General features: G+C 43.1%; 3 protein-coding genes across 4 annotated transcripts; 2 read left to right on the top strand and 1 right to left on the bottom strand.

Annotated features, from left to right (window-relative positions):
• The first annotated feature begins 592 nt into the window (after positions 1 to 592).
• s1pr1 (sphingosine-1-phosphate receptor 1) lies at positions 593 to 6,071 on the top strand. Of its 2 annotated transcripts, none has more exons than XM_084547824.1 (2): positions 593 to 641; positions 2,334 to 6,071. In XM_084547824.1, the coding sequence occupies exon 2, from the start codon at positions 2,456 to 2,458 to the stop codon at positions 3,575 to 3,577; it is 1,122 nt and encodes a 373-aa protein (XP_084403950.1). In that variant the 5' UTR covers positions 593 to 641; positions 2,334 to 2,455; the 3' UTR covers positions 3,578 to 6,071. The 2 variants fall into 2 exon arrangements, with proteins under 2 accessions (XP_084403950.1, XP_084403951.1); XM_084547825.1 differs by lacking the exon at positions 593 to 641 and adding an exon at positions 716 to 830.
• A 4,786-nt stretch (positions 6,072 to 10,857) lies between these two features.
• On the top strand, positions 10,858 to 19,593 carry zbtb37 (zinc finger and BTB domain containing 37). The gene is made up of 4 exons (XM_084548656.1): positions 10,858 to 11,225; positions 11,742 to 12,683; positions 12,778 to 12,877; positions 13,333 to 19,593. Exons 2-4 carry the CDS (start codon positions 11,761 to 11,763, stop codon positions 13,870 to 13,872), a joined length of 1,563 nt encoding a protein of 520 aa, XP_084404782.1. The 5' UTR covers positions 10,858 to 11,225; positions 11,742 to 11,760; the 3' UTR covers positions 13,873 to 19,593.
• Positions 19,594 to 21,008: 1,415 nt separating this feature from the next.
• serpinc1 (serpin peptidase inhibitor, clade C (antithrombin), member 1) lies at positions 21,009 to 25,719 on the bottom strand (the record flags this gene model as incomplete). The annotated part of the gene is given in 10 exon segments (XM_084548967.1): positions 21,009 to 21,194; positions 21,264 to 21,328; positions 21,733 to 21,907; positions 22,307 to 22,525; positions 22,664 to 22,801; positions 23,327 to 23,542; positions 24,394 to 24,763; positions 25,614 to 25,641; positions 25,644 to 25,698; positions 25,702 to 25,719. Coding segments are annotated over 10 exon segments (1,470 nt in total).
• Positions 25,720 to 26,485: the final 766 nt, after the last annotated feature.

Here is a 26,485-nt window from a genome sequence, read left to right as displayed (position 1 = left end):
AGCATCTTGCTTAGGGCCCCCACGAAGCTAGAAACGGCCCTGGTAATTCAGCCTCATCTATTCATGACTTACTTTGCACTGAAGCTGAAAAAAACATCTTTACTTTGGTTTCTGGTAATTTTATTTTGATGTTACATCAAAAATTAAGACAGAGAAGCTGCGTAATTGATATTTTAACTTTTATTTTTTAGTCAGTTGTGAAAGTAAATGTGTAAATGAAAAGGAAACACGTGACAATATGTTTTAAAAAAAAATTCTTGTTATTTTCTTGTTATTTTATTTCGACACTCTTCGTCCTCCATACAGTCATACATGTTCGTCTAGAATTCATCATTAAATCCATAAAGTATCAACAGAGTTTTACTTTAATCAACTCACTGATGATGTGACTCAGAGGAAAAGCTTGAAATGAGCAGAAACTAAGAATAAACACGTTTAACAGATCAGTGTTTCTATTGTTCTTATTGATCCGTTTGATTGATGATCTTTAGAATAACGCGGCACAATGAGGAGGAGGAGGAGGAGGAGGAGGGCAGCATCTTCCTCCTCCTCCTCCTCCTCGGTGTGTGTGTTTTGGAGTGTGTGTTTCTGCTTCCCTTCTCTCTGCTCTCGGACTCTTTCCCTCCGGACTCCGACTGAAGGTAAAATTAAATCCACTTTTCTCTTCTTTTCATCGTTTTCGTTTCGTTTCTTTTTTTTTTAATCTCGTGTGAATCTTCGGTAGAAACCGCTGCAGAGTTAATTTCAGTGGGATTAAAAACTAAACTCGAGGGTCTTGGAGTCGCGTTAAAGCTTCAGATGCGTTGAGGAGGAAAACGGCGGAGCCTCAGGTCAGTTTGATGGAATAGATCCGATTTTATTTGAGAGCTCGTTTTTATTAGGAAATACCGCCGAGACTTTTCTCCTTGTGATAATAAAACGTTAATAAAATGTTTCACGAAGCAACTTTTCCTCCAAACTGACGCCTAAAGTCGCGTCTCCGAGATGTTTGATGTAATGAGGCGAAAAAAAGAATAAAAAGTTCTGCAGACTCTTCAGTGAATTAAAGGAACATTTGAGGAGACAGATTAAAGAGACGATCTGTGAGTGTTTGTCCAACTATTGAGCTGTTTGGACACAAATGTACAGTTTTATTAATAATTTTAATTTTGATTTAATGATTCAAAGTGAAGATATAGGTGTTACTGTCTCTTTAAATGACCCGTTTAAACTTAAATATGGATTAAGAGTATAAAATTATTTACGATTAAACTGTTAAAAAGATGTGTTTTTCACCAAAAAGCAAAGACCTGGAGGCACTTGATGGTTTTCATGACGAATTTCAGACGAAACTCTGTGACTGTATGGAGGACAAATAGTGCCACAATTAAAAAAAAATAAAAATATGCGAAATTAAATAAAGCACATTTTTAAAACTAACAATATTGACAGATGTTTTCATTTTGTACATTTGTACAAATAAAAGTTAAAGTATCAATTATTCAGCTTTTCTGACAAAATAAAACTCAGAGGAACCAAAGTGAAGATGTGTTTCCTGTTTCTGTGTCGCCTCAATGAAAAGAAACTGATTCATAAATGTCCATTTAACTTAACTTTTATGACATGATTGGCTGCACTAGTTTGAGAAGTCATTTTTAATCGACCATATATATGTTCCGTACCTAATGGACATAAATTATAGTTTTAATGGTCTGACAGATTCACAGTTTATAAGTTATTATGTCTGATGGTCTAACTATTGTTTTAAAGGATGTTTGTTCACTAACGAGATGATTATGAACCTGTTAAAAGATTTACTTTTATGAATCCTCACAGTGAACATTTACGCATTTAAACTTAAAACATCTTAAACTATTTACGATGAAAGAGTTAAAAACGGTGTTTTTCACCAAAATGTGAAAATATTTTGACAGTTTATGTTTTTATTGGTGGAACGTCTGTGACCGTGGAAGTATGACAGATAAAAAGTGCCAAAATAAAACAAAGCGAAACATTAAACAAGTACAAACTGTACAGAGTTGTGGGAGTTTAAAATGTGTGTTGTGTGTTAAAACATGTTTGAGGAGCTCGACAGTTTTAATTCGGACGTTTGAGCAGCTTCAGTTTTGTTTAGTCAGCAGCGTCTCAGACCGATTTGATCCGAAACCAGTCGACGGTTTCATTGGCTCAGTTAAGAATCTGTGGCTTAAGAACCAGAAATGAAACTTTAAATGTTGGACTTGGACTTTCAGTGAAGATCGGAGGTTTTGTTTTAGATCAGTTTGAGGATTTAAAGCGTTTAAAGGATCTGATCTGAGACGAGTGATTAAAGATTTTATCGTGTCCCTCTGCAGGAACATGTCCCCGTCCAGCAGCAGGACTCTCTCTGCTCCTCTTCATGGTCGCTACCTGACATGAAGGACTGAAGTTTGAGGACACAGCGCCCCCTGCTGGACCGTTGCTGCAGCTGCAGGCCATGGCTGAGCTCAGCTACTCCCAACTGATCGCCAAACACTACAACTACACCGGCAAGTTCCGTAAGACGCAGCAGGACTCGGGTCTGAAGGCCGACTCCGTGGTCTTCATCATCGTGTGCTGCTTCATCATCCTGGAGAACATCCTGGTCCTCACCACCATCTGGAGAACTAAAAAGTTCCACAAGCCCATGTACTACTTCATCGGGAACCTGGCGCTGTCCGACCTGCTGGCCGGCGTCGTCTACACCGCCAACATCCTGCTGTCGGGCGCCAACACCTACAAGCTGACGCCCACGCAGTGGTTCTTCAGGGAGGGCAGCATGTTCGTGGCGCTGGCGGCGTCCGTCTTCAGCCTCCTGGCCATCGCCATCGAACGCCACCTCACCATGCTGAAGATGAAGCTGCACAACAACGGCAACACCTGCCGCGTCTTCCTGCTCATCAGCACCGTGTGGATGATAGCGGCGGTGCTGGGCGGTCTGCCGGTGATGGGCTGGAACTGCATTGAGAGCATGGCGAAGTGCTCCACCGTGCTGCCGCTCTACCACAAGACCTACATCCTGTTCTGCACCACCGTCTTCAGCATCATCCTCATGGCCATCGTGGTGCTCTACGCTCGGATTTACGCACTGGTTCGCACTCGAAGTCGCAAACTCAGCTTCCGCAAAGTGACCAACGGCCGAAGCAACACTGGCACCAACAGCAAGAGCTCGGAGAAGTCGCTGGCGCTGCTGAAGACCGTCATCATCGTCCTGAGCTGCTTCATCGCCTGCTGGGCGCCGCTCTTCATCCTCCTGCTGCTGGACGTGGCCTGCGAGACGCTGAGCTGCCCCATCCTCTACAAGGCCGAGTGGTTCCTGGCGCTCGCCGTCCTCAACTCCGCCATGAACCCGCTCATCTACACGCTGACCAGCAACGAGATGCGGCGCGCCTTCATCAAGACGCTGCTGTGCTGCACCGCCTGCATCCGGCCGCACGCCAAGTTCACGGGGCCAATCATGGGGGCGGAGTTTAGCCGCAGCAAGTCAGATAACTCCTCCCACCCCAACAAGGAGGAGGCGGAGTACTCGCCGCGAGAGACGACCGCAGTGTCCTCGGGGAACGTCACCTCCTCGTCCTAAACGCCCGGCTGAAAGGGAGGGCAGGAGAGGAGGATGTGTTTGAACAGGAAACACATGTGAGCATCGAACCTTCAGCCGATCAGGACTCACAGCACTTATGGAGACTTTTAAACTGGTGGAACTGGGACCAGTGACCCTGAGGTAGAGGAGGTCCACACTCTGTATATAGCTCACAACCTTCAGTCAGCCGACCAGCACCTGCAGGAGGATCGACCGGTTTCTGGATCTCTGGTGGTTTCTCAGGAGTTTCTCCAGGATGTGGCTCATGAGATCAGACCAGGAAGTGATTCAGACATCCTCAGAACTGACCGGACAGTGAAAGCATGGTGAAGGTTTCAGGCAGCATTTGTAGATGTGTCATGAAGGTCGATATTACTAAGCAGCATTATAGGAAGTGTTATTGATCCTTGTAGAAGAATCAGACGTTATACTCACCCTCTAAGAACAACTAGAACCTGTAGTACTTACATACACAATATTTAAAAAATACAAATTAATTTGTGGGAATGTTTCTTTACCTCCACTTTCTTTAAAAACACACACACACATAGAAACCCAGTCATGAATTCAGAGCTCAGCTGCTTTTTGCAAAAAAATATAATTCTAAAATATAATCAATGGAGTCAATGAAACCTGAATTTTTAAATCAGAAACATTGGTTTTCATCAATATTCACATCTAATAAAAGAACTGTCCAACAGCGTTTTTTAAAGTTATGGCGGTGTCTATATCGTGTATATTAACGGCCAGTAAATAATCAACTTATGCTTATGATTAATTTAGAGATGGAAGTCAATGTTGGCCAGAAAATGAAAAAAGAAAAAGCTTTTTAATTTTTAAAATTTTTTATAAAGTGTAAAGCATAAATTCTGAAAAAAACATCGTTTTGAGTAACAAAAGAAAAATATTTGTTAATTTTTTTGAGGTCACATTTTTTGTCTCTGCAATCTTTTCTTTTAGGAAATCTGAAGAGTCCAAAAAAAATGCAAATCTTTTGACTCTTAAAAACTTCCTATAAAATGGACTTTTCTATACTTATACACTAAAAATATTTATCGATGGAAGTCCACTTAACTAGTAAAGAAGAATTCATGAAAACACATTTTTATTCAAATAAAATCGAAAAACAAATGAGAAAAGAATAAAATAAAAAAAATAAAAATAGTTGTGAAATTTGTGATTAAATGGCAAAACTTTCCGATAATGAGAAATCATCGGAGATTTGACCAAATCCAGAGATAAAGTCAAATTCTAGTTAAAAAACATTTTGTATGAGTCAAATTGGAAGGTAAATAAATACAAAAGGAGATAACAAAACAAAAAAAGGATGACTTCTAGGTGAAAATTGACTTCTATACATTTCAGCTATAATTTCATTTTAATATCGGAAATTGTTACTTGTTAAAATATACTATAAAACATCAAGTTTAAGTTTTTATCTCAGTTTCTTTTTCTTTATTTTTCCTGATAATTTTGGAATTCATAATTTTGAACCATGAAATGTTTGATATCTGAGAAGCAGCTAAACTCTGAATTCATGAACGTTTGTTGTTGGGGCGTTTTTGTAAAAAGTTAACTGTGTACATGTAGAAACTGTTGGTCAAAATGTATTTTGTACTTCTGGTCTGTGTTGCTGTTGTTGTCGTCAGTAGAAATGTCAGTGTAGTCAAAATTAATTTATGTCTGAAAGCAGGAAACAAAAACTTTTGCTTGTCCAGTAAATGAACAGATGTTCTGGTCGGCCACGTCTCAGAGCTACAAAGGCTCAGTCATAACAAGATTACACTGACAAATAAAATCAATGTAAAACAAATAAAAATATCATCTACATTCTTTACATAAACAAAGTTAAACTTTATTCACAAAACACAATCTTAAAGAAAGGTTTCTTTAGTATGTTGATCCCGTCACATGGTAAAGACCACATGCTCAGAAAAAACAGAAATTTCAAATATTCTTCAGCAGATCATGTTTTCTGACTGAGAGCTCCAGGACAGATGTTAAATGAACCTTGTGATGAGAAAAATTTTTGCATCTGCATGAAATTTATGAGAAAATGTTTGAGTTGCTATTCAGAACCTCACAGAGAAATGTCTTGTTTTAAGTGTCGCCATCATCATGTTTAGACTCCAAACTCATCACTCTGTTACCATGGTGACTAGTCAACTCTCTCTCCTCCTCCAACAGGAGCTGATGGATTAATCCATTAATTCCTTTTAGTTTGTTACGGTCCAGTCTGTCTGTCTGCACTGTTTAATTTCTGAATGTTTGTTTGTGTGTTTGTTTGTTTGTTAGCGCTTAATAAAGACAGAAATAGAAATTAATAGTTTGTTTTGTGATACACTGAAAATCTAGTGACTCATACACTAATAAAAATTAAATTAATTAAATGATGACGAGGCAACGCTACATTTAAAAAAAGCAAATTCACACATTTTAAACTGTTTTTGAAGTTGGTGGAAAGTAATTGCGTCATAGACAGTAGACCACTATGGAGGCAAGGTGGGTTTAAAAAAAATCTAAATTCAGATATAAAAATCCCCAAACTTTAAAAGAAAATGACAAAATAATGAATATTAGTCTAATTTATATAAAATGTCCAGGAAGGTGAAGACACTTGTTTTTATTCCTCATGAAATACAACTAGTCTCCTTATTCATGTCACCATTCAACATCTATATGTTTATGTGAACACGTTAGGATGTTTCTACTCACATTCACATTCAGTTGATTCTATTTTTTCCAGTCGGGTTGAACTGATCTTCTTCATGAACTCTCCCGGCTGCTGCAGAAATGCCCACGACGTGATTTACAGTCCGGGTCTCAGCTTGTGTTTCACCTCTTAGTGTTGTTGTTAATGAGATTCATTGATCAGCACAGCTGCTGACCTCTGACCTTTGACCTCTGGTGGGGTGGGGCGGGGGGTCTACAGGGAGACATAAATATAAACAAAGCCTCTTCATCTGATTGAAGGTCCAGTTCAAGGTCAGCTGACGACCTCAGCGTCTGAGAGAGAGAGGACTGAAAACTGGGTCAGAAACGTCTTCCAGCAAATATTTATTGACGTTTATTTTTTTAGGTGAAAATTTTCCTTCAGTCATTCAAATATTTTGTTTAAAAAAACATTTCTCGTGAACACAAAGCAAATAATGAATATATTTATTTACCTTAAATCTATTCTTACGTATTCAAACTGTGAGGGTGACGATGTCAGAGCAGCGTTAACCTCTTTCCCGACCGTTTGTTTTATTCCAGGGTTAGGGTGAGTCGGGGTCACGGCTCAGGTCTGGACCCCCAGAGTCCATCAGGGTCCTGAAATCTGGAAAACTCACAAGACAGAAACTAAACTGATTAAGTTTAGATTTCCAGTATTTACATTATAGTTAAATTAGTTGATGTTTAAGTTTTTCTTTAAACTCATTGAAACGTTTTTTATCTAATCAATAATCTTTTGGATTCAGTATATTTTTAAATATTTATCTTTAGTTGTTATTTTAAACCCATAAATCTCTGCATAGCCTCTCTTGTATTAATAAAGCTATTTCACTGACACCTGCTGGACAGGAGGGGAACTGCAGCAGAATTTAATGGTTTTTTTTAGATTTAAATGCACAAACGGTATATTTTAACTGTTGTCCACACTGATGTTGAGTTAATCAAGTCTAGACTTAATGAAGAGTTTGATCTGAAGCCTCTCAGCTCTTTAAATAATCATCTGTTTAAACATTAGTCCGTTTGGATTCACAGTATTTGTGATGTTTTCTGATTCGTGGAAGCAGTTTTGTGAACATATTTTGCAGTACACAGAATCTCCTCCTTTCTCATGACGTTTACTGATTAATTATAAATGAGACCTTATGGTTGTGGTTCTCCTCTGTGTCTGGTTGGATCTGCTCAAACAGCCGGTCGGTCAGTAAACTGTCAGAGCAGCTGGAGGGTAAACAATGGATCTGACTCTGGTCGTCACGCTGTCGCTCTGCTGTGAGTTTACAGAAGGACTCAATTTTTAACTTGACAACATGGATCTGACCACTTTCAAGATTTATGTAACACAGATATGATCATATTTAAATCAAATTTCAAAGTTGTCTGCCTGAGCGTCCGTTGTCCTCATCTTCTTGTTTGTCTCTGACTGATTGACAGGCTGGACGGCTGCCGCCAGGTACGTCTGGACAGGTGAGTTAAGTTTCCAAAAACCTCTGTAAAGATTGACTTTTTCTGTTTTTTACTAAATCATGACGACAACGAGAAAATGTGAAGAGAAACTGGGTCATGCAGCAAGACAACGAGAACCAAGAACACAAGTGGTTCTACAAAAGAACGGTTAAAGAAGAACAAGATGAATGTTTAGGAACGGCCAAGTCAAAGTCCTGACCTTAATCCAATAGAAATGTTGTGGAAGGACCTGAAGCAAGCAGTTGATGTGAGGAAACCCACCAACATCTCAGAACTGAAGTGGTTCTGTTCTGAGGAATGGGCTAAAATTCCTCCAAGCTGCTGTAGACCACTGATCAGCAGTTACCGCAGTTTATTTCTTGTGTTTGATCGGGTTCTCTTTGTCTACTTTCAGAACTGTACCTGCAGTATCTGTTGATGTTTTGAGTCACTTTTATGAAGAAATGTAGAAAATTATGAAGACGCAAAATCTTCTAAGCAGCTCTACATTAAAACACTGGTTCTGGTTCCTCTGCCCCGTCTTATCCCAGTGGTTGCGTCAGTGTTGGATAACCTCCACAGACTGAGTCCTCGTGTCTTGTCTCTGCAGATAAACCGTGGCTCATCTTGAGCGACGATGAAATCAATGTCGGAGAGTCAACGACAGTCAGCTGCACGCTTCCTGTCGACTACAGAGGAGGAGACTGTCGCCTCTACAGAGGAAGGTCTCACCACCCGTTCACGGTGATGGTTGCTACCAGTTACGTCTGTGAGTTCAAGCTGACGTCTGAGGAGCTGCTGGGAGGTCAGCCGGAGGGCAGTGAGATCCCCCTCAGGTGTGACTACCATCTCCAGAGCTACACCTCCACGTCCAGCGATACAAAATATGTGACCATCTGGGGTGAGAAGAATGGGTCACTGTCCAGTCTGAAGGAAAAGGTTTCTGTTTCTGACAAACATCACACACAGACAACATGTCTCCCCTCCAGGCACCCGTCCCAGTCCCAGCCTGTCGGTCAGCCGCCATTTTGTGTCACCCGAGGACAGCGTTGAGGTCACCTGTTCGCCTCCGTCTGGCTCCGCCTCCAGGTGTCACCTCTACAGAGACCAGTACTCCATCACGGCCGGGTCCTGCAGGAGGAACGTGACCGGCCGGGAGCTCGGCATCTGGGAGAAACCGACGCTGCTGCTTCCCGTCAACTTGAGCTGCACATACGATCCAGTCCCCCAACGATACGTCCGCTCAGAGAGGAGCAACCACCTCATGCTGTTTGTGGTCGGTAAGGACGCAGAAACATTCATCTGAGCCAATCACTGCAGGTCACAGGTACATCACCAGGTAGAGGTAAAAACACATATGAGCTCAGATTCAGATCATTCAGATCATTGCCTGGACAACCCCTGATACGTGGACTCCTCTAGACCTCTGAAGGTGTTCCAGATCCTTTAAGTCCTGCAGGTTGAGGGGTGGAGCCTCCATGGATCAGACTAGTTTGTCCAGGACGTCCCACAGATGCTGGACTGGACTGAGATCTGCTTGAATCTGAAATCAACACCTTGAACTCATTCCTGTCAGGGGGTCCACGCTGAGGCCCCCCTGACTGGTCTGAGATCCACTGAGTGTTCTGACTCCTTCAGACCAGAACCACACGGGTCAGAACCAATGATCCATGGTCCATGAACCTGTCTCTGCTCCTTCCTTGGACCTCCTCCTCTTCTTCTTAATCTTCCTTTTCATCATCTTCTTCATCCTCCTCTTTCTCATCTTCCTGCTCTCTTCCTCCTCCTCTTTGTGTTCTTGCTTCTCCTTTGCTGCTTCTTCTTCCTCCTCTTCTTCCTCTTCATCGTCCTCTTCATCGTCCTCTTCACCGTCCTCTTCATCCTCTTCATCTCCTCCTCTTCTCTCTCTTTCTCCTCCTCCTCCTCCTCCTCCTTCTCCTCTTTGATGATATTTGGCCGTCCATGAAGCCTCTTACATCAACTCTGAGAACAAAATGTCGACCGACTCTCTGGCTCCTTAAGTTAAACTTTTATCGTTTTAAAACAAACCTCACAGGAACATTAACAAGAACACGAGCTCCTTCTTTCTTCACATTTCTGACAAAGCTGCCTTCGCTGTGTTCACTGTTTTCAGACGCGAGCAGAGTCACCTCCTCGGTCGACTGCAGAGTCTCCGTGAGAGACGACGAGCTGGAGGCGTTGGAGGACAGAAGCTGGACATCGGTCGGCACCAACGGGTCCAGCGTCACCGTCCACGTCACCAACGGCAACGTGCTGCTCAACGAGACCTGCAGCTACGTAGAGACTCAGAGATGATGTAGACGTATGTGTTGTGATCTGTTAAAACCTTTAAGCTGTTTCTGCTGAATCTAAACACTGAGTAAATATTTATAAAAAACTTACTTCAAGTAAAGTAAATGATCAGTTTATTCAATAACTACAGACCGTTTTGTGATTAATAAAAATATCTTCCAACCTACTTTTGCTTTTTATTTTTGTTTGTTCACATTTAAAATCTGAACACAAACTGTTTCCATCCTGAATATAAAGACATATAAAATGATAATCAAAGAACATCAAAAGTTAATGAAATGTTTCTATCTGAACTTTGTCCTACTTTAGAAAATAATAAACCTGCAAATAAACGTTTGTTAAATAATAAAAAAAAAAATCATTTGAAATATTTAAATCCTTAATGTTATTACCTGCTTCATGGCGAGTTTACATATTTTAAATTGTTAAAATGAAGATTATTGATGTTGTTACAGACAGGTGAACGTTTTACGGGTTAAACAAATAAAGTTAAAACATTAAATGTGAATAACTAATAAATGAAGCAGTAAAATTAATCATACGAATCATTTAAATGTTTATTAACTAATAATAGTTGAGAATATTTAAACTGTTGTACTTTTATTCTATTTTTTTGGACTTTAATCGACGTTCTCCACTTTGCCAAACTCCAACCGCCATCCTTACCGACGTCATGACAGACGCATGCTGGGAAATGTAGTTCTTAAAGCCGCCGTTAAGCCTTTACTCTCTTCTCGCGCCGTGAGGCGAGTGAACTACATTACCCACGAGCCCGTGCGCGTTTTCTTCCTCCTCTGCTTCCTTCCTGTAGCCTCGGCCCTTCTGCCGTGAAAAAGGAAGATGAGAAGCAGCGGCCCACCGACACCGAACCGAGCCGAACTTCCAGCGGAATGGCGGCAGAGCGGCTGCTAACGGACCGGAGCCCGAGCCCAGCTGCCGATACACGGCCTTGAAGACGACGCGACCGCCTCTGGAGCTCCGGAGCCTGGAGGAGGAGGAGGAGGAGGAGGAGCTGCAGCCTGCCGGACCGGGCCGGACCGAGCCGCGGTGAGCCGAACCGAGCGGAGCCGCCGTCATCTCCCGTCCTGCTGACGATGTTCAGCGGGCTGCGGGACTGAAGCCTCGACAGCACCGGACCCGAAACCACCCCCGATCTCTCCCCGCCCGGCCCCAACTTCAGGTGAGAGTCCGGGCTGCACACCTGAGTTTACCTGGTCCCCTGGGACAGGGTTCTGGTCCAGTCCTGGAGCAGGTGTTCCCTTGTTACCTGTCAGATGTGATGTCTGTTCATTAGTAATGAGAGACTTTTAAAATGGAACAAAGTCAAGAAGAAATAAATCTAAAGTAGGGAAGCTTCCAGGTTCAGGTCTAATCTGAGTCTTTTAGATCTTAACATGTGAGAGTCTTTCCATCTGGTTCCAACATCTGGATCATGTCTCCAACCAGCAGCTGTTGATGGTTCTGATTCCTTCCTTCCCTCTTTAAGGCTTAAAACTACACATATATGGAAGTAGAATAAGAGCGTAGTAGTGGTGTCTACCAGTCACAGGTCCTGATCCTGATCCTGATCCTGGTCCTGGTCCTGATCCTGATCCTGGTCCTGATCCTGGTCCTGATCATGGTCCTGGTCCTGGTCCTGATCCTGATCCTGGTCCTGGTCCTGGTCCTGATCCTGGTTTTGTTGCTCTTGTTGCAGAGTCCCTGCAGGCTGCAGCATGGATCGCTCCGGCAGCATTCAGCTGGACATCCCAGACTTCAGTAACTCGGTTCTGTCCCACCTGAACCAGCTGCGGGTTCAGGGCCGCCTCTGCGACATCGTGGTCAACGTTCAGGGCCAGAGCTTCCGAGCGCACAAGGTGGTCCTCGCCGCCAGCTCGCCATACTTCCGGGACCACATGTCTCTGAGCCAGATGAGCACCGTGTCGCTGACCGTCATCCGAAACCCGTCGGTGTTCGAGCAGCTGCTGTCCTTCTGCTACACGGGACGCCTCTGCCTGCAGCTCGCCGACATCATCAGCTACCTGACGGCCGCCAGCTTCCTGCAGATGCAGCACATAATCGACCGCTGCACCCAGATCCTGGAGGGCATCCACCTGAAGATCAGCCTGGCGGACCTAGATGAGGAGTCCAGGGACGAGGAGTCGGCGCGGGGCTCCAGGGGCGCCAGGACCCTGGAGGCAGTGGTTCGAGGGGGTCATCACGCTGGTCTACGGCTGATTGGTGCAAGGGGAGGCGGGGAGGCGAGCGAGGCCATCAGCCCGGCGGAGGAGAGGCTCAGCCCGCCACCGACGGTGGAGCACAGTGGTCTGGAGGGGCCAGGGGCCACCAGCAGCAGAGCGGGTAAGGAGCCCATCCTCCGCATCAACAGGGCCGGTCAGTGGTACGTGGAGACGAGCAGCGAGCCGGAGCGACCCGGCAGCGCCGAGGAGGGCAGCAGCGTGGACGGTGTCCGGATCAAGACGGAGAGGATGGAGGAGTGGATTGGAGCCGGGGAGCACCAGGAGGAGGGGGGGCCGGTGGAGGAGGGGGCCACCGTGATGATTGACACGTCAGGACGAAGCACCCTGGTGACGGGGCCGGTGGGAGCGCTGGGGGCCCGCAGCATCCAGCCGTCCTCCAGCTTCAGTGAGACCGACAGGTGAGTCTCACGATGAGGACACGCCTCCACGCGGCGCTAACTGGTTGGTCGACGCCTGATGATGATGATGATGATGTTTGCTTGTCTTCGTCAGGTTCAGTCCCACCGGCAGCGTGGTCGTCCTCACAGAACGTCAGAGAGCAAAGAGCGAGTCTCCGAACCGGGCGGACGAGCTGCGACAGCCGGGCTCACAGGTACCAACGCTGACCGCTAGCATAACTGCAGTTAGCGTGTTAGCTGATGTAGCTGATGTAGCTGATGTAGCTGATGTAGCTAGCGTAGCTAGCGTGGATCTGAATAAAAATTCTGAATCTTGTTTTATCTGATAACGACCAAGTGGGTGAAAACCAAGTAGAACTAGTGAGTAGAACTTTCTAACTCATCTAAATCCGTAAAGTCCAGTAGAAACCAGTACAGGACTCTACTTTGGATCTCTACAACCATCTTTAAAACCCCTAGAACTGCCTCAGGACTCTCTAGGACTCCCTAAAGTTGCACCTGCTCAGTAACCAACCTCTCAAAGTACTTGTAGTACTCTCTGAACCCCACTAAAACCAGCTAGAAGCCTGATGTGCCCAGAGTCCCTGTCCCAGACCATCAGTCCGTCCCGTTTTCAGGTGTTCTGTTAGCGTTTTGTTCTTCTTGTCAGGGGGAGGAGCACACGGCGTTCGACATGGGCGGCTACGAGGACTACCTGAGGGAGCAGGTAGGAGACCGCTGGTTCCGCTACAACCCCCGGCTCACCTGCATCTACTGCTGCAAGTCCTTCAACCAGAAAGGCAGCCTGGACCGTCACATGCGCCTGCACATGGGCATCACGCCGTTCGTCTGCCGCATCTGCGGTAAGAAGTACACCCGCAAAGACCAGCTGGAGTACCACATCCGCAAGCACACCGGCAACAAGCCCTTCCACTGCCACGTCTGCGGGAAGAGCTTCCCCTTCCAGGCCATCCTCAACCAGCACTTCCGCAAGAACCACCCAGGCTGCGCCCCCCAAGAGGCCCACAGCGCCTCCCCCGAGACCACCACCGCCTCCGTCACGTCCAGGGGCGGCCCGAGTGACGAGGCGTCCCCGAGCCAGGAGGAGCCTGAAGGCGGAGGAGGGGGCAGCGGTGGTGGGAGCAGCAGTGGTGGAGGTCAGTACGGAGAGGGTCCCCAAGCCTCGGTATCCACCACGGGACCCGACTGACCCCGGGGGAGGGAGGAGGTCGGGGGTTGCAGACGTGGAGGGCCGGTGTGATCCTGTTGGACGCCGAAAACCCGCTGGAGTCAAAAGACGCCTCAGAGTCCGAACTGAGACTTTTCCGCTTTAAACCGCATCTACCTTCACTAACCAAACCGAACAGATTAAGCTAAGATGAACAAGACGCCACACACTCCAACAACCTCATACGCCACACAAGTCAGTGGTTCTCGTTTGCCTCCGTCTAGTTTATGTTACAGATTTCTACTTTTATATTTACAGGTGTTACAGGTTCACAATGCAGCGTCACAACAGTCTGTCTGGTGGAGACTTTGCCAAAATACTCAGTGCCAGTTTAACCAATCCTTCGTATTTGCCTTGAGACAATCTGGAGAAGTCGGGTTAGGAATAATAATCCCACTCGCTCTTCATGTGCCACAGCGGCGTAAAAAAAATGTAGTTGCACAAAAGAAACAAAGCTTCAGTCCCAGTGTGACCAGAGCTTCTGACGTTCCACACTACAACACCTCCACACTACAGGAAAACAGTAATCACTCTAAGGTCCTCGGACCTTTTCAACATTTCAGAGTTTAAACTGCAATCACTCGTCTCCAGTTCAGACATTTATTCACCAAGTCTGTTTCCATTTCACCTAGATGGCAACTCCTCCACCTCATTAGTAAACTCGCTCATTTAAATCAGTAGGAGCTCTGGTCACACTGGCTTCGGTTAATTCGGCCGTAAACTCTTCAGATTAATGTTTGAGTATCGTAGTTGAACTAGATTAGACTGGACCATCTGACGGCCTGTAGACAGAACAAACCAACACAGCAGGAATACTGGACCAGGTCCAGCCTTGGATAAGCTACACAGCTCAGTTACCTCTCATCACTACGCAATACAGCTGCTGCACAGCACAGCACCACCGGGGGGCGCTCTGGTCCACTCACACAGAGATCTCCGTCAGTCTTCTCAGATATTTTTATAAGCAAGCAAGGCTTTATTGTTTTCTTTTAGTTAGTTTTTCCTCAGACACTTTCTTGCTCTGACAATGTGTGTGACAGAATCTTATTGTTTGAGGAGGACGAGGCGATGTCCAGACCCGATCAGTGACCTCGGTCTCAGGTAACGACGCCTTAAATCTGCTGCACTCCACTCAAAAAGAGTAAAACTGAAACTAAACCTGAGGAACAAACTAAACACAAGCTACAGAGGAGACGTTTCAGTTCAGTCAAGGACATAAAATATATACAGCTCAAATGTTCATGTCATTATCAAGTGTTGCTATGCTAACGTTAGCTTTTAGGCAAATTTTAATATCCACATTGTGCCCTCTCCACTACTTATGGTGGACGTTTAAGATTAGCTAGCTAGCTAATAAACACAATATACATTATTTATATTATTATATGAACATATTATTTATATATTAGATTACAGTGGTTGACTGCTTTCATAACATCCTTCATTGACATCACATGACTCTGGTGGATCTTCTTGTCTGATAGGATCTTAACTGATGCTAACATTAGCTAACGATTCATGAAACCAAAAACGCAGAACATTAGCTAGCAAGCTAACCACATTTGTGTATAAAAACATATTCTAGTAATTCAAAGCTGTGACTTGCACACATAGCCGATAAAGCTAACAGTAATTTCCCTTGGCAGTAAAATCAGTGTTAGCTTGTAAGTTAACCTTATAGCTAATGGACCTAGCATTTGTGAGATAGTTAGATGGTAGAATTTAACGTGTGCTTATTTTACTTTAGCATAATTAGAAAGGTTGAAAATTATGGAACTTAGTGGTTTCATCTTTTTTAGTAATTTAAAATCCTCCAGTAGCTGATTTGCATCAGAAACCTCTGCTAATTTAGTAGAGCTAGCTAGAGCTAGCTAAAAAGTAAGATGAGATCCCTCACACAAAACAAGTTGGCAAGCTAATCAAGTGTGCTAACTTATATGCAAAGCTACTACTTGCTCACATATCTAATGTAGCTAACTTCTGAGCTGGCTAGCTAACATTAGCTACTATTAATTTCCTTTGGAAGATGGCGAGAACCAACGCTAGCGTGTAAGCTAACACGTCCTTGCTTGGTCATGATGTAGTTTGTTCCACTGAGCACCGTTCATCTCTATTGCTAATGGACCTATCATTTGTGAAATAGTTAGCTAACTTTATTTAACACATGTTGCCTATATAATAATAATTATAATAATAATAATAAGACATATTGTAATTGATGGAGCTAAGGCTTTTCAACTGTTTTTGTTAATATAGTTATATAGAACCTCAGAAACCTCTGCTGCTATAGAAGAGCTAGCATTTGTGAGCTAGCTAACTATCTGTAGTTAACTGATGTTGATCTTTGAACTTAAATAATTTACTTTATTGTGGCAGAAACTCTTAATAGCTAGCAAAAGACAAAGACACCTGAATTTAAATTGGAGCACTTGTTAGCTAAGAGCTATTAGCTAGCTAGCTAGTAATCCTCAACGTGTTCACACTTTCACATCTCTATTCAGTTGAACATTTAAAAGTAAATTAAAAGATCTGAGTCTCTCACTTAACGTCATAAAGGGAAAAACCAAAAACACAGGAAATAAGCTAGCAAGCTAACCAAGTCCGTTTACGTGCATGTAAAGCTACTACTGCGCACACAGCTAATGTAGCTAACAGAAATATTGTAATGATGAAGCTAAGGTTTTAAATAATCTAGTTAGAAAATTCTATAGAAGAGTTAGCATTTGTGAGCTACTCCTGGCCATGCTAACAGCTATTAGCTTATCCAATCCTCATCTTTTTCATTTAATTGAGAGTATCATGAACTTTAGCGATATTAAAATACAGTGCAATACACAGTAAACAGAGAATATATGTTGACGTAACAGCTGAGACTGTAATGACGGATGAGTGCCGTAGAGTTAACGCGTCGCTACCGACGACTGGTTCTGATCCGGACTGATATCGATCGGATGTTGACAGGAAAAGGAGCCAGACCCTGTCAGACCACATGGATGTATTGGCCAGGCCGTGGAGCTGGACTTTAAAAAACAAAAACACCTCCAGAGGTCAGAGGTCACCTGCCGGAGGTCGGGAGCAGGTCGGACCACCTGGCAACCAAAGGACAGACGGCGTCGGCCATGACGGGCCTCCGACGCGCCGGAACAACTTCAGCACTTATCAGTGAAAGAAAGACGAAAACTTTTTATAACAACGGAACAATGATTTAAAAATACTATCAGACGTATTTAAACTACTACTAAGATGTTTTTTTTGTTTTTTCTTTTGCATATAAATATTGTAAACAAGCTAGGAGTTGAATTCCAGTAGGTAAGCAGGTAGCACACGGATCGGCTGTTACTGTTTTTCTATAGAGCTGTGAATCAGATTCTCAGTGGACGGTATATTTTTTTTTTTATGCAAGTGAAGCCAGCGGCTCTGTCCTCGAGTTTTCCTCCCAGATCTCACTGCAGCCGCCGCCGCCGCCGCCGCCGCCACGCTCCACACTTCAGGCTAAAACCAGGATCTATCAGGTATACAGACTCTTTGACGTCCGTTCAGTGAATCGGACGTTTACCTTTCCCTACGTAGCAGAACGCTAACGGCTAAACCTCAGTGCGATCTGCACGCCACAGAAAAATGAAACTCACCTGTAAATAAACAAACACAAGCAGCAGGTAAGAGATCCCTGCGAGTCACTGCAGAGGGCGACAAAAACACAAACTAGAGCTGGGCAACGTGAAGAAAACCAGAGTTCACCTGAAAACAAGTAGAACATGAGTTTAAATTCACTCTAGTTCAGGTCAGAGGTCGTTTATGTTCAGCTGTAACCTGGAAGACGTAAAAACTAATGATGTGGTGGTGGAGAGTTTATCTGGAGTCTCTCTGTTGGGAACTGATTCTGCTCCAGTAGATCTGCTGGACCAATCAGATCATTTGTAACTTAACAATTAAATCAAAATTAATGTTGATTCTTTAAGATTAAAGTCGGACACGTCGCTCGGCTCTGAAGGTTGTCGTCCTGTTGCAGAGACTCCAGGGACAAATGAGATCGACTGTTTTTTGTTTTTTTATTATTATTTGTTTTGACGTTTGTTTCGCTCAGATCGGCCTTTATCGTTTTTATCGTGGTGAGCTTTGTCGTCTTTCTCCTCTCTGCTCTGAGGCGCAGTGAAGCAGTGAGGACTTTCTTTTTTCTTTACACATCATTTCAACCGGTTACCGACCACAACAAGCTGCTTTCAGAACCACCGGGCCAGTCGGCTTCTGTCTGGACCCGCTGGAGGAATCTAGAGGAGGAAGAGTCGCATCAGAGCTGCATTCATGAACAATAAGACTTTATTATAGTCAAGTATTTACTGAGCTGCTTAGAGGTTGATGTGTCCTTCAGAAGTTTCTACATTTCTTAATAAAAATGATTCAAAACATCAACACAAGCCCCGAAAGTAGACAAAGAGGACCCAGTCAACAAATATTAGACTGGTGTATTTGTTTATGCAGTAAAGTGAGCCAATATTACATATCATGTCCTCCTTGTTTATCCAGTATCTGCTGTGACCACCTTGTCACTAAATGTTTCTGGTAACTGCTGATCAGTGGTCTACAGCAGCTTGGAGGAATTTTAGCCCATTCCTCAGAACAGAACCACTTCAGTTCTGAGATGTTGGTGGGTTTCCTCACATCAACTGCTTGCTTCAGGTCCTTCCACAACATTTCTATTGGATTAAGGTCAGGACTTTGACTTGGCCGTTCCTAAACATTCATCTTGTTCTTCTTTAACCGTTCTTTTGTAGAACCACTTGTGTTCTTGGTTCTCGTTGTCTTGCTGCATGACCCAGTTTCTCTTCACATTCAGCTCATGGACAGATGTCCTGACGTTTTCTTTGAGTGACTCTTAATTTGGCCTAATAATTAGCTCCTCGCTGATATGTAATATTGGCTCATTTTCCTGAATAAAATCACTCTTTTAAAGTCATTTCTACGTAGACATCTTTAGAATCACTCTTTAACCTTTAAGCAGCCTCTATGTCGTCAGATAATTTCAGACCTTCACAACTAAAACTCAAATGTTGTAATTTTGAGTAAGACTGTTTTAAGTTTTTGAAAACTTAAGAACTTAAGTTTCCGATAAATTGGTTCTTTTTTCTAATTAGCATCAATAGGATGAAGATGATCAGTCGTCATATCAGACTAGAAACTGATGCTGACACATCGTTCTACCTGCAGCTCAGGATTCAACGTTTCCTCCTCAGATTTCATTCACTTCCATGTTCATGTTCAGTTAAACTGTGAAAAACAGCCCAACCTCATCATCATCATCATCATCCTCATCATCATCATCATCATCATCCTCTGAGCTTCATCTTTGAGTCGCTCTGACTCCGTTTGCTTTACAACAAAATGCCAAACCTTGGTTTCATGTTCTTCTTCTGTGTGAATCTGATGTTTCTTATTAATATCCAGTAACCTTGACCACAACATGCCTAATTATGAATCAAATCATTTAGATATATTCACTTAATGAGATTACTCTTTACCGTTGATTCCTCAAAGTATATCCTAATATATCGAAGCAGAAAATGAGAAAAATGGAGTTTAGTAAATTAACTTTTAATACTGTACTTTGTTTTTTTTTTTGTTTTTTTTAAAGAGGAGGTACTTAAGTTCTGTAGTGGAGAAACCTGAAAGGTTTATGTGAAGATCTTTTACGTTGCATGTCTCTGTTGCTACAACATGTTGGTGGAGGGAGGGGGGGGGGGGTGAGGGTGGAGGAGGAGGGAGGGTGTGAGGGTGGAGGAGGGAGGGGGGGTGTGAGGCCAAAGGTGGATTAGTTTAGAATAAATGTGAAGACGACTCTTTCACTATGACCACTAGATCCCTCACAGATCACGTCTCCTTCAGAGGAAATAAAGCACTTTAAGTGTCAGACTGAGCATCGACTCGTTCTTCAGAGGATCCTGTTAACGTTCTAGGACGAGTCTCTAGAACAGATTAGTTACAGCTGGAATTAAACCGTTGAATTAGAGATAAACGTTAAGAACTGGTGAAGGTGACGGGATGAGTAAAAACTAAACGGCTGAAAACGTTTAAAGTCGCTGGAAAACAGTTGAAACTGACAAAAAGTAAAATATATGATTGTGTTAGAAATCACTAAACTAGAAACAGAGCTAGGCTAAGCTAGGCTAAAGGTATGCTAAAGGTATGCTAACTGTTGGATTAGCGTTAATGTAGCACGTTAGCTTCACCTCAAGAAATAAAACTTTAAATTTGTAGCTAAAATTATAAAAGACTAGACGTTGGTTTTAAGTGATGGAAAATGAAAACGTACTAAAAATACAAAACATTCCTCAGTTAGCTAAAAGAAGAACATAATCAGTTGTTTTCCAGTTTATTGATTTTAGCAGTAAAGAAACAAAATGTGAAACTGTTGAAAGTTAATGTTTGAAGGTTTAGTTTAAAAACAGAACGTTTAGTTAAATGAGATGAGAAGTCATGAAACTAAATGTTTCCTTTAAAGACGACATGAAACGTTAGCTACTGAAAAGTAGTTTAATGGTTGAAAGTGTTCACCGACAACAGCTGAAAGACTGGAAGAGCTAAAAATAATAACGGATAAAACAGCTAAACGTCACCAAACAAAACCTTTAAAGGGTTACTAGTACTACTACTACTACTACTGCTACTACTGCTACTACTACTACTACTACTACTGCTACTACTACTACTGCGGTGTAGTTGTAGCTCTTGAGAAGAACTGGAAGCTGTTGGCTGTTAAATGTTTGTTAATGATAAAGAGAATATCAGATTAAATATGTGGATTAAATTAAATAGTTAATGATCCCATATGAAAACAGTTCTGGAACAGGAAAACAAAAATGATTAAAGCAAACTAAAGGCTGATCCTGGTAATTAGTCATTTAATGGAATAAACAGTTAAAAAGAATTTGATCAAACATTCAAAGTTTAATTGACGTAGAAATATAATGTTGAGTTTTCTGCTCTACAATAAAATAACTGTTCAGATCAGTTGGAGACATTTCTACATCTCAACACTGAAGTCGTTTTAATAACGTGATGAATTTGAAGCGTCTCAGCGTCCGTGGGACGGTCGTTACTGGACGTTATGGACGTTATGGTCGTTACTGGTCGTCATGGACGCAGGGGTCGGCCACGCGGCCCATGAACACCACCGTGTTGATGGTGGACTCTCTGATGAGCAGCAGGAACGGCCGGTTGGCCAGAAACACCTCCCGTTGGAGGTTGAGGGAGCGTCCGATGGCCACGACGGCGGTGGCCGCTGCCGCCTCGCTGCCCTCCTCGTTCACCTGCAGACAAACGAGAATCAGTCACTGAGCCGTGGAGCGGGACGTCCCGCCAACTCATTCACAACAAACCTCCAGGAAGGCTTTATGGAAGGCGTCTGAGATGAAGAGGCCGTCGCTGCCGTCCTCCAGGATCCCTGGAACACAAGAAACTAATAAACCAGATCCTCCAGATAGAACAGCAGTGAGTGAGTTTCCACCTCTGATTTATGTTTATTAACAGAACATTTCATTTATTTTAATAGTTTTTACTTTTGTGGCTCAGAAAGTGTGACAGCTCTAAAGGTGAACCAGTGTGTTGATCAGTGTGTTGATCAGTGTGTGTTTATCAGTGTGTGTTCATCAGTGTGTGTTCATCAGTGTGTTCATCAGTGTGTTGATCAGTGTGTGTTTATCAGTGTGTGTTTATCAGTGTGTGTTCATCAGTGTGTGTTCATCAGTGTGTTCATCAGTGTGTTGATCAGTGTGTGTTTATCAGTGTGTGTTTATCAGTGTGTGTTCATCAGTGTGTGTTTGTCGGTGTGTGTCCCGGTCCAGTCACCTGGCAGACTGGACGTCTCGGCGCTGAACAGGTCGGTCAGTCCCATGGCCTGAAGCTTCTCCTTCAGACTGAAGCTGTCCTCCACCTTGAAGCGAGGGACGTGGACGGAGACGGTGGTCTCCTTCAGCTCGTCCAACCAGCCGCTGAGCTTCTTCAGGTCCAGACTCTCCTCCACCTCAACACAAAACAAACATCTGGTTCTTATTAAAGACGTCAGTCAGGATGAATCAGACAAACACTGAGGGAGCACAGAGACACAGAAAACAGTTAATACTAATATATTAAAGTACAATTAATGGACATTAATGAAATGACAAAAATATTTAAAGAAAACATGAATGAAACCTGTAACAAAAATAAATGTTTTATATTCTGAAAAATATTCATAAAAATAATCAGGTTTATATTGAAGCCTAAAGTAATAAACTATTTATACTTAAAAAAAACAATAATCTCCAGATAATTCATAAAAATATGAATAAAAAAAATAGAAAAATGGAAAAAATGCATCTAAAATATTTGAATTAAATGAATTAATATTAAATATTAAAGAGACTCTGCCGGCCGGTCTCACCTGGCTGAGGGGCGTGGTGCTGCTCGGCAGGATGATCACCATGGTGATGTCGTCTCCACGGTACGGCATCTCCAGCAGCTGCACCTGGTCGTCGGGGAAGTGTTTGTACCTGAACTTAGTCTCCTGGAACATCATGCTGACCGGGCAGGTGCGACTCGGGGTGACGTGGAAGTCCGCGTTGAAGACGTTATTTTTGTCAAACTTGTTCTTCCACTGACCCTGAGACGCAGGGAGGGGCAGTGATTAAAGTTTGTACTGAGGGAAAAGAATCTGCAACGACCAGGTGTCAACACAATCGTCAGGTGATGTCTCTCCTCCAATCAGAGCGCAGAGCTGTAGCTTCAGGTGTTGGGCTACCTTGAAATAGATGGTGTTGACGAGGACCAGGACGGTGGTGGAGTCCAGCACCCCGACCGGCAGCGTGTCCTGGATCCTGTTCTCTGTCTTGTTGGAGATCCAGTTGTTGATGGTGACCCGGGCCGCCTCTGGGTTGGCCTGCAGCACAGAACCAGGGTTACTACTATAACTACTAGGGGTTACCACCTGTAGCACAGAACCAGGGTTACTACTATAACTACTGAAGGTTACCACCTGCAGCACAGAACCAGGGTTACTACTATAACTACTGAAGGTTACCACCTGCAGCACAGAACCAGGGTTACTACTATAACTACTGGAGGTTACCACCTGCAGCACAGAACCAGGGTTACTACTATAACTACTGGAGGTTACCACCTGCATCACAGAACCAGGGTTACTACTATAACTACTGGAGGTTACCACCTGCATCACAGAACCAGGGTTACTACTATAACTACTGGAGGTTACCACCTGCAGCACAGAACCAGGGTTACTACTATAACTACTAGGGGTTACCACCTGTAGCACAGAACCAGGGTTACTACTATAACTACTGGAGGTTACCACCTGCAGCACAGAACCAGGGTTACTACTATAACTACTGGAGGTTACCACCTGCAGGCCCAGCTCTGAATCATTCTACTTAATCGCAGACGTCACCTTGAAGCTGAGAGGCAGCAGTTTAGCTCCGTACACCGTCTCACTGATGTTCTGGTACGTCTCGTTGAAGACAAGTGATTTCTCTCCAAACAGCCGGTTGGCGGACACCAGCTCTGTGGTTTTGTCCTTCTTCCTGTAAAGGCGACAGTTCAGTTTGGCGAAGAAGAAGTGGACCTGGTCTGACGTCTTCTCTTTGATGGTGTCAAACTCAAACACCTGCAGACACAAAGGTTTTCACATTTATCTCCAGCAAGACACGATGTCTGATTAATTAGTGATAAACTAAAACGTCTTCTAGATCAGATAGTAGAAAACACCCTGATAGCAATGATATCATTCTGAACTCATTCAGCAACCCCTTGACTAGAACTGGACCAAGAGTTTAGAGAAATACCACAAAGGTTCTAGTAACAATAGAACCAGGCCCACTCTCCATCTGGACATGTGGAGAACCAAAGAACCCAAAGTGTTCCACGTTGGGTTTTTACCTCTTGAAAGTGAATCTGGCTACAAAATCCTCCTGATTCCACTACAGGAGGCAACGTACACACAATTCAACCTTTGGACATTTTATTTCTCCTGGACATCATCACATTCTACCATTGTGATCATTATACAATCCAGAAGAAGATGGAGATTTCCTCCATGTTGTTCACACATGGAACTCCCCAGGGAAACCAGTCACCAAGGCATGCTACATATCAATGCTAAGCTAACTGTCACTACTAGATGACTGTACTGTGTTAATTATCTGTAGTACCACCATTAGACCACTAGATGGAGACAAAGAGCCATGTATGAAAGTAAAGAACAGGGCTCAGATTCTATCAGTCCAGTCACCATGTGGTTCATAGTTGATGTAGAATCATGTGGATGGACTCTGAAGGACAGAAGATAATAAAACTATATCAGTTTTTGGATTTGATGAAATATTGAGACAGAAGAAGAAATTCAAGAAAAAGAAGTTTAAGTGCGTGTTTTCTCTGTTAGCGGAGGCTAGCTGGTTAGCTAAATAAAGTTTTTGGATGAAATACACTTGGACAGTTGTGTGTTGTTTCCTGTCTGACCTCCATGATCTGCTTCAGCGTCTGGTTGCAGGCTCCCAGTTTGGTCATGGCGAAAGCCGTGGAGATGCTGATGGGCGACATGAAGATGTTGGAGTCGGGCGTCTTGCTGACGGCCAGCTGTTTGTAAAGGGACAGGGCGAAGCGGCTGTTGGCCTTGGATAGCTCCCATACTCGGGGGTTGGTGGACTCGGGGATGACTTCGGGCTCCGGGGCCTCGGTGGTCTCGGTGGTCTCGGGTTCGGGGCTGCGGTAGATGCAGCGTGGCTCCAGGGCGAGGTCCTTGGGTTTGGCGCCGCAGATGTCTGGACGGAAGGCGAAGGAGACGAGAGGCAGCAACGCCACAAACAACAGCCAATCAGCAGCCCTCATCCTGGACAGAGGACCAATCAGACGTGAGCATCAACTGATTTCATTTATTTTAAAGCTGGTAACCTCCAGCAGACCCCGCGACCCTTCACAGGAACAAGATGTTACAGAAGATGAATGAATGAATATAATTAAATCATGAAAGACACCACAGAGACTGATCATGGTCACGAGAGCCTCTACAGTCGTGGTCCTGTAGAGGCTCTTGAGGCCATGGTCAGTAGATAGACTCAGTACAACCTCAGAAAGACTAAAATACCCTAAATAGACACAAACCAACTTCAGAGACTCAAATTAACACCAGAGACGCATAATGAGCTCAGAGAGACGTAGAAAGACTCAAAAGAGAGAAGGGACAAAAACAAAGAGACAAACCTCAGAAACATCAGCCTCAACATGACTCAAAACAACCTGAAAGACATTCAGAGAGAGGAACAGCCGCCAAGAGACACAAGATGAATTCAAAGAGACACAAGACGTCCTCAAAGAGAGACAAGACTAAGTCAACAAGCCTCAAAACCACCTAAAAGAGACAAAAACAACCTCAGAGACTCCAGCCAGGTCAGACCAGACGATGTCCAGCAGGAGACATTTAGAATCGTCTATATTTCTATAAATCATTTCAAGTCAAAGGGTCGAGGTCCAAGAGAGAGAGAGAGAGAGAGAGGTCACAAGTCCAAGTCAGAGGTTTCGTCTTTTCTGATTCATCGAGTCGCTCCTGACTCCAGATCAGACCTCCTCACAACAGGAGCCGATCATTAACGCGCTGACATGTAAAAATGTTTGACGAGTATTTATTTACACGTTTCACAGTAAAAACCTGAAGATAACGGTGAATAAAGTGCAGCTCTTACCTGAGCAGGTAGCGAGGAGAGCGTTCAGACAGATGTGAACAGTTTGAGCTGAACTCAGGTCAGTGTCCTGCAGAGCACGGAGACATCACATCAACCTTTGAGACATTGATCCGCTGACAGTCAACAAGTTTGATACCAAGAAACATCTGGATTCAGACCAGCTGCTGCCGTCAACAACCAAACACTCGCCTCCACACTGAGGACAGAGGACAGACGGACAGAGGACACGCTGAGGACTGAGGACGCAAATGCTCAGGAGTCAGATTTAAAAAAACAAAACAAACAAAACAAACAAAAAACGTTTTGAGCAAAAATGTTCATTAAAATATTATTCCAAGACATTTTATTGAAATTTAAAATAAATTGTATTTAATTGAATTGTATTTAAATTCTAAAACGTTTGTAACTTTAGTAATTAATTTATTTCACTAAAATAAGTTTTTATTTTAGTAAATTAAAATGTTTAAATTAAAATTGAATATTTATATATATTTAAAAATATATTAATATTAAATATATTAGTATTATATTAAAACTTAAATGTTTAACTTTATTCAATCTTTCACTAAAATTAAAGAAAAAGTTCTTAATTTTAACATCCAAGAAAATAAAGTTTGTAACTTTAATAATCAACTAAATTTAATTTTTTAGAAACTAAAATGTTAAATTTAATATTTAAAAAGAAAATAATGTTAAACTTTTTAAATATCATTTAATTAAAATTAATGTTTTGAATTTTTAAGAATGATTTAGAAATACTAAATATTATTCTTCAGCTGGGACAGACTCCAGCCCCCATGCAACCCTGAACGAGTGGTTACAGAAGATGAATGAATGAATTATTCTTAAGAAACTACAAATATTATTCATTT

The sequence above is a fragment of the Chelon labrosus genome (assembly GCF_963514085.1).
Source record: "Chelon labrosus genome assembly, chromosome: 7".
Classification (NCBI taxonomy): domain Eukaryota; kingdom Metazoa; phylum Chordata; class Actinopteri; order Mugiliformes; family Mugilidae; genus Chelon; species Chelon labrosus.
This window is presented reverse-complemented; position numbering and strand designations above follow the sequence as displayed.

Bases quoted from the DNA above. Each gene is read 5' to 3' on its own strand.
- zbtb37 (XM_084548656.1), top strand. From the start codon at position 11,761: ATGGATCGCTCCGGCAGCATTCAGCTGGACATCCCAGACTTCAGTAAC. The intron at 12,684-12,777 runs GTGAGTCTCACG...TGTCTTCGTCAG, and splicing joins AGCTTCAGTGAGACCGACAG to GTTCAGTCCCACCGGCAGCG. The intron at 12,878-13,332 runs GTACCAACGCTG...TCTTCTTGTCAG, and splicing joins TGCGACAGCCGGGCTCACAG to GGGGAGGAGCACACGGCGTT.
- s1pr1 (XM_084547824.1), top strand. From the start codon at position 2,456: ATGGCTGAGCTCAGCTACTCCCAACTGATCGCCAAACACTACAACTAC.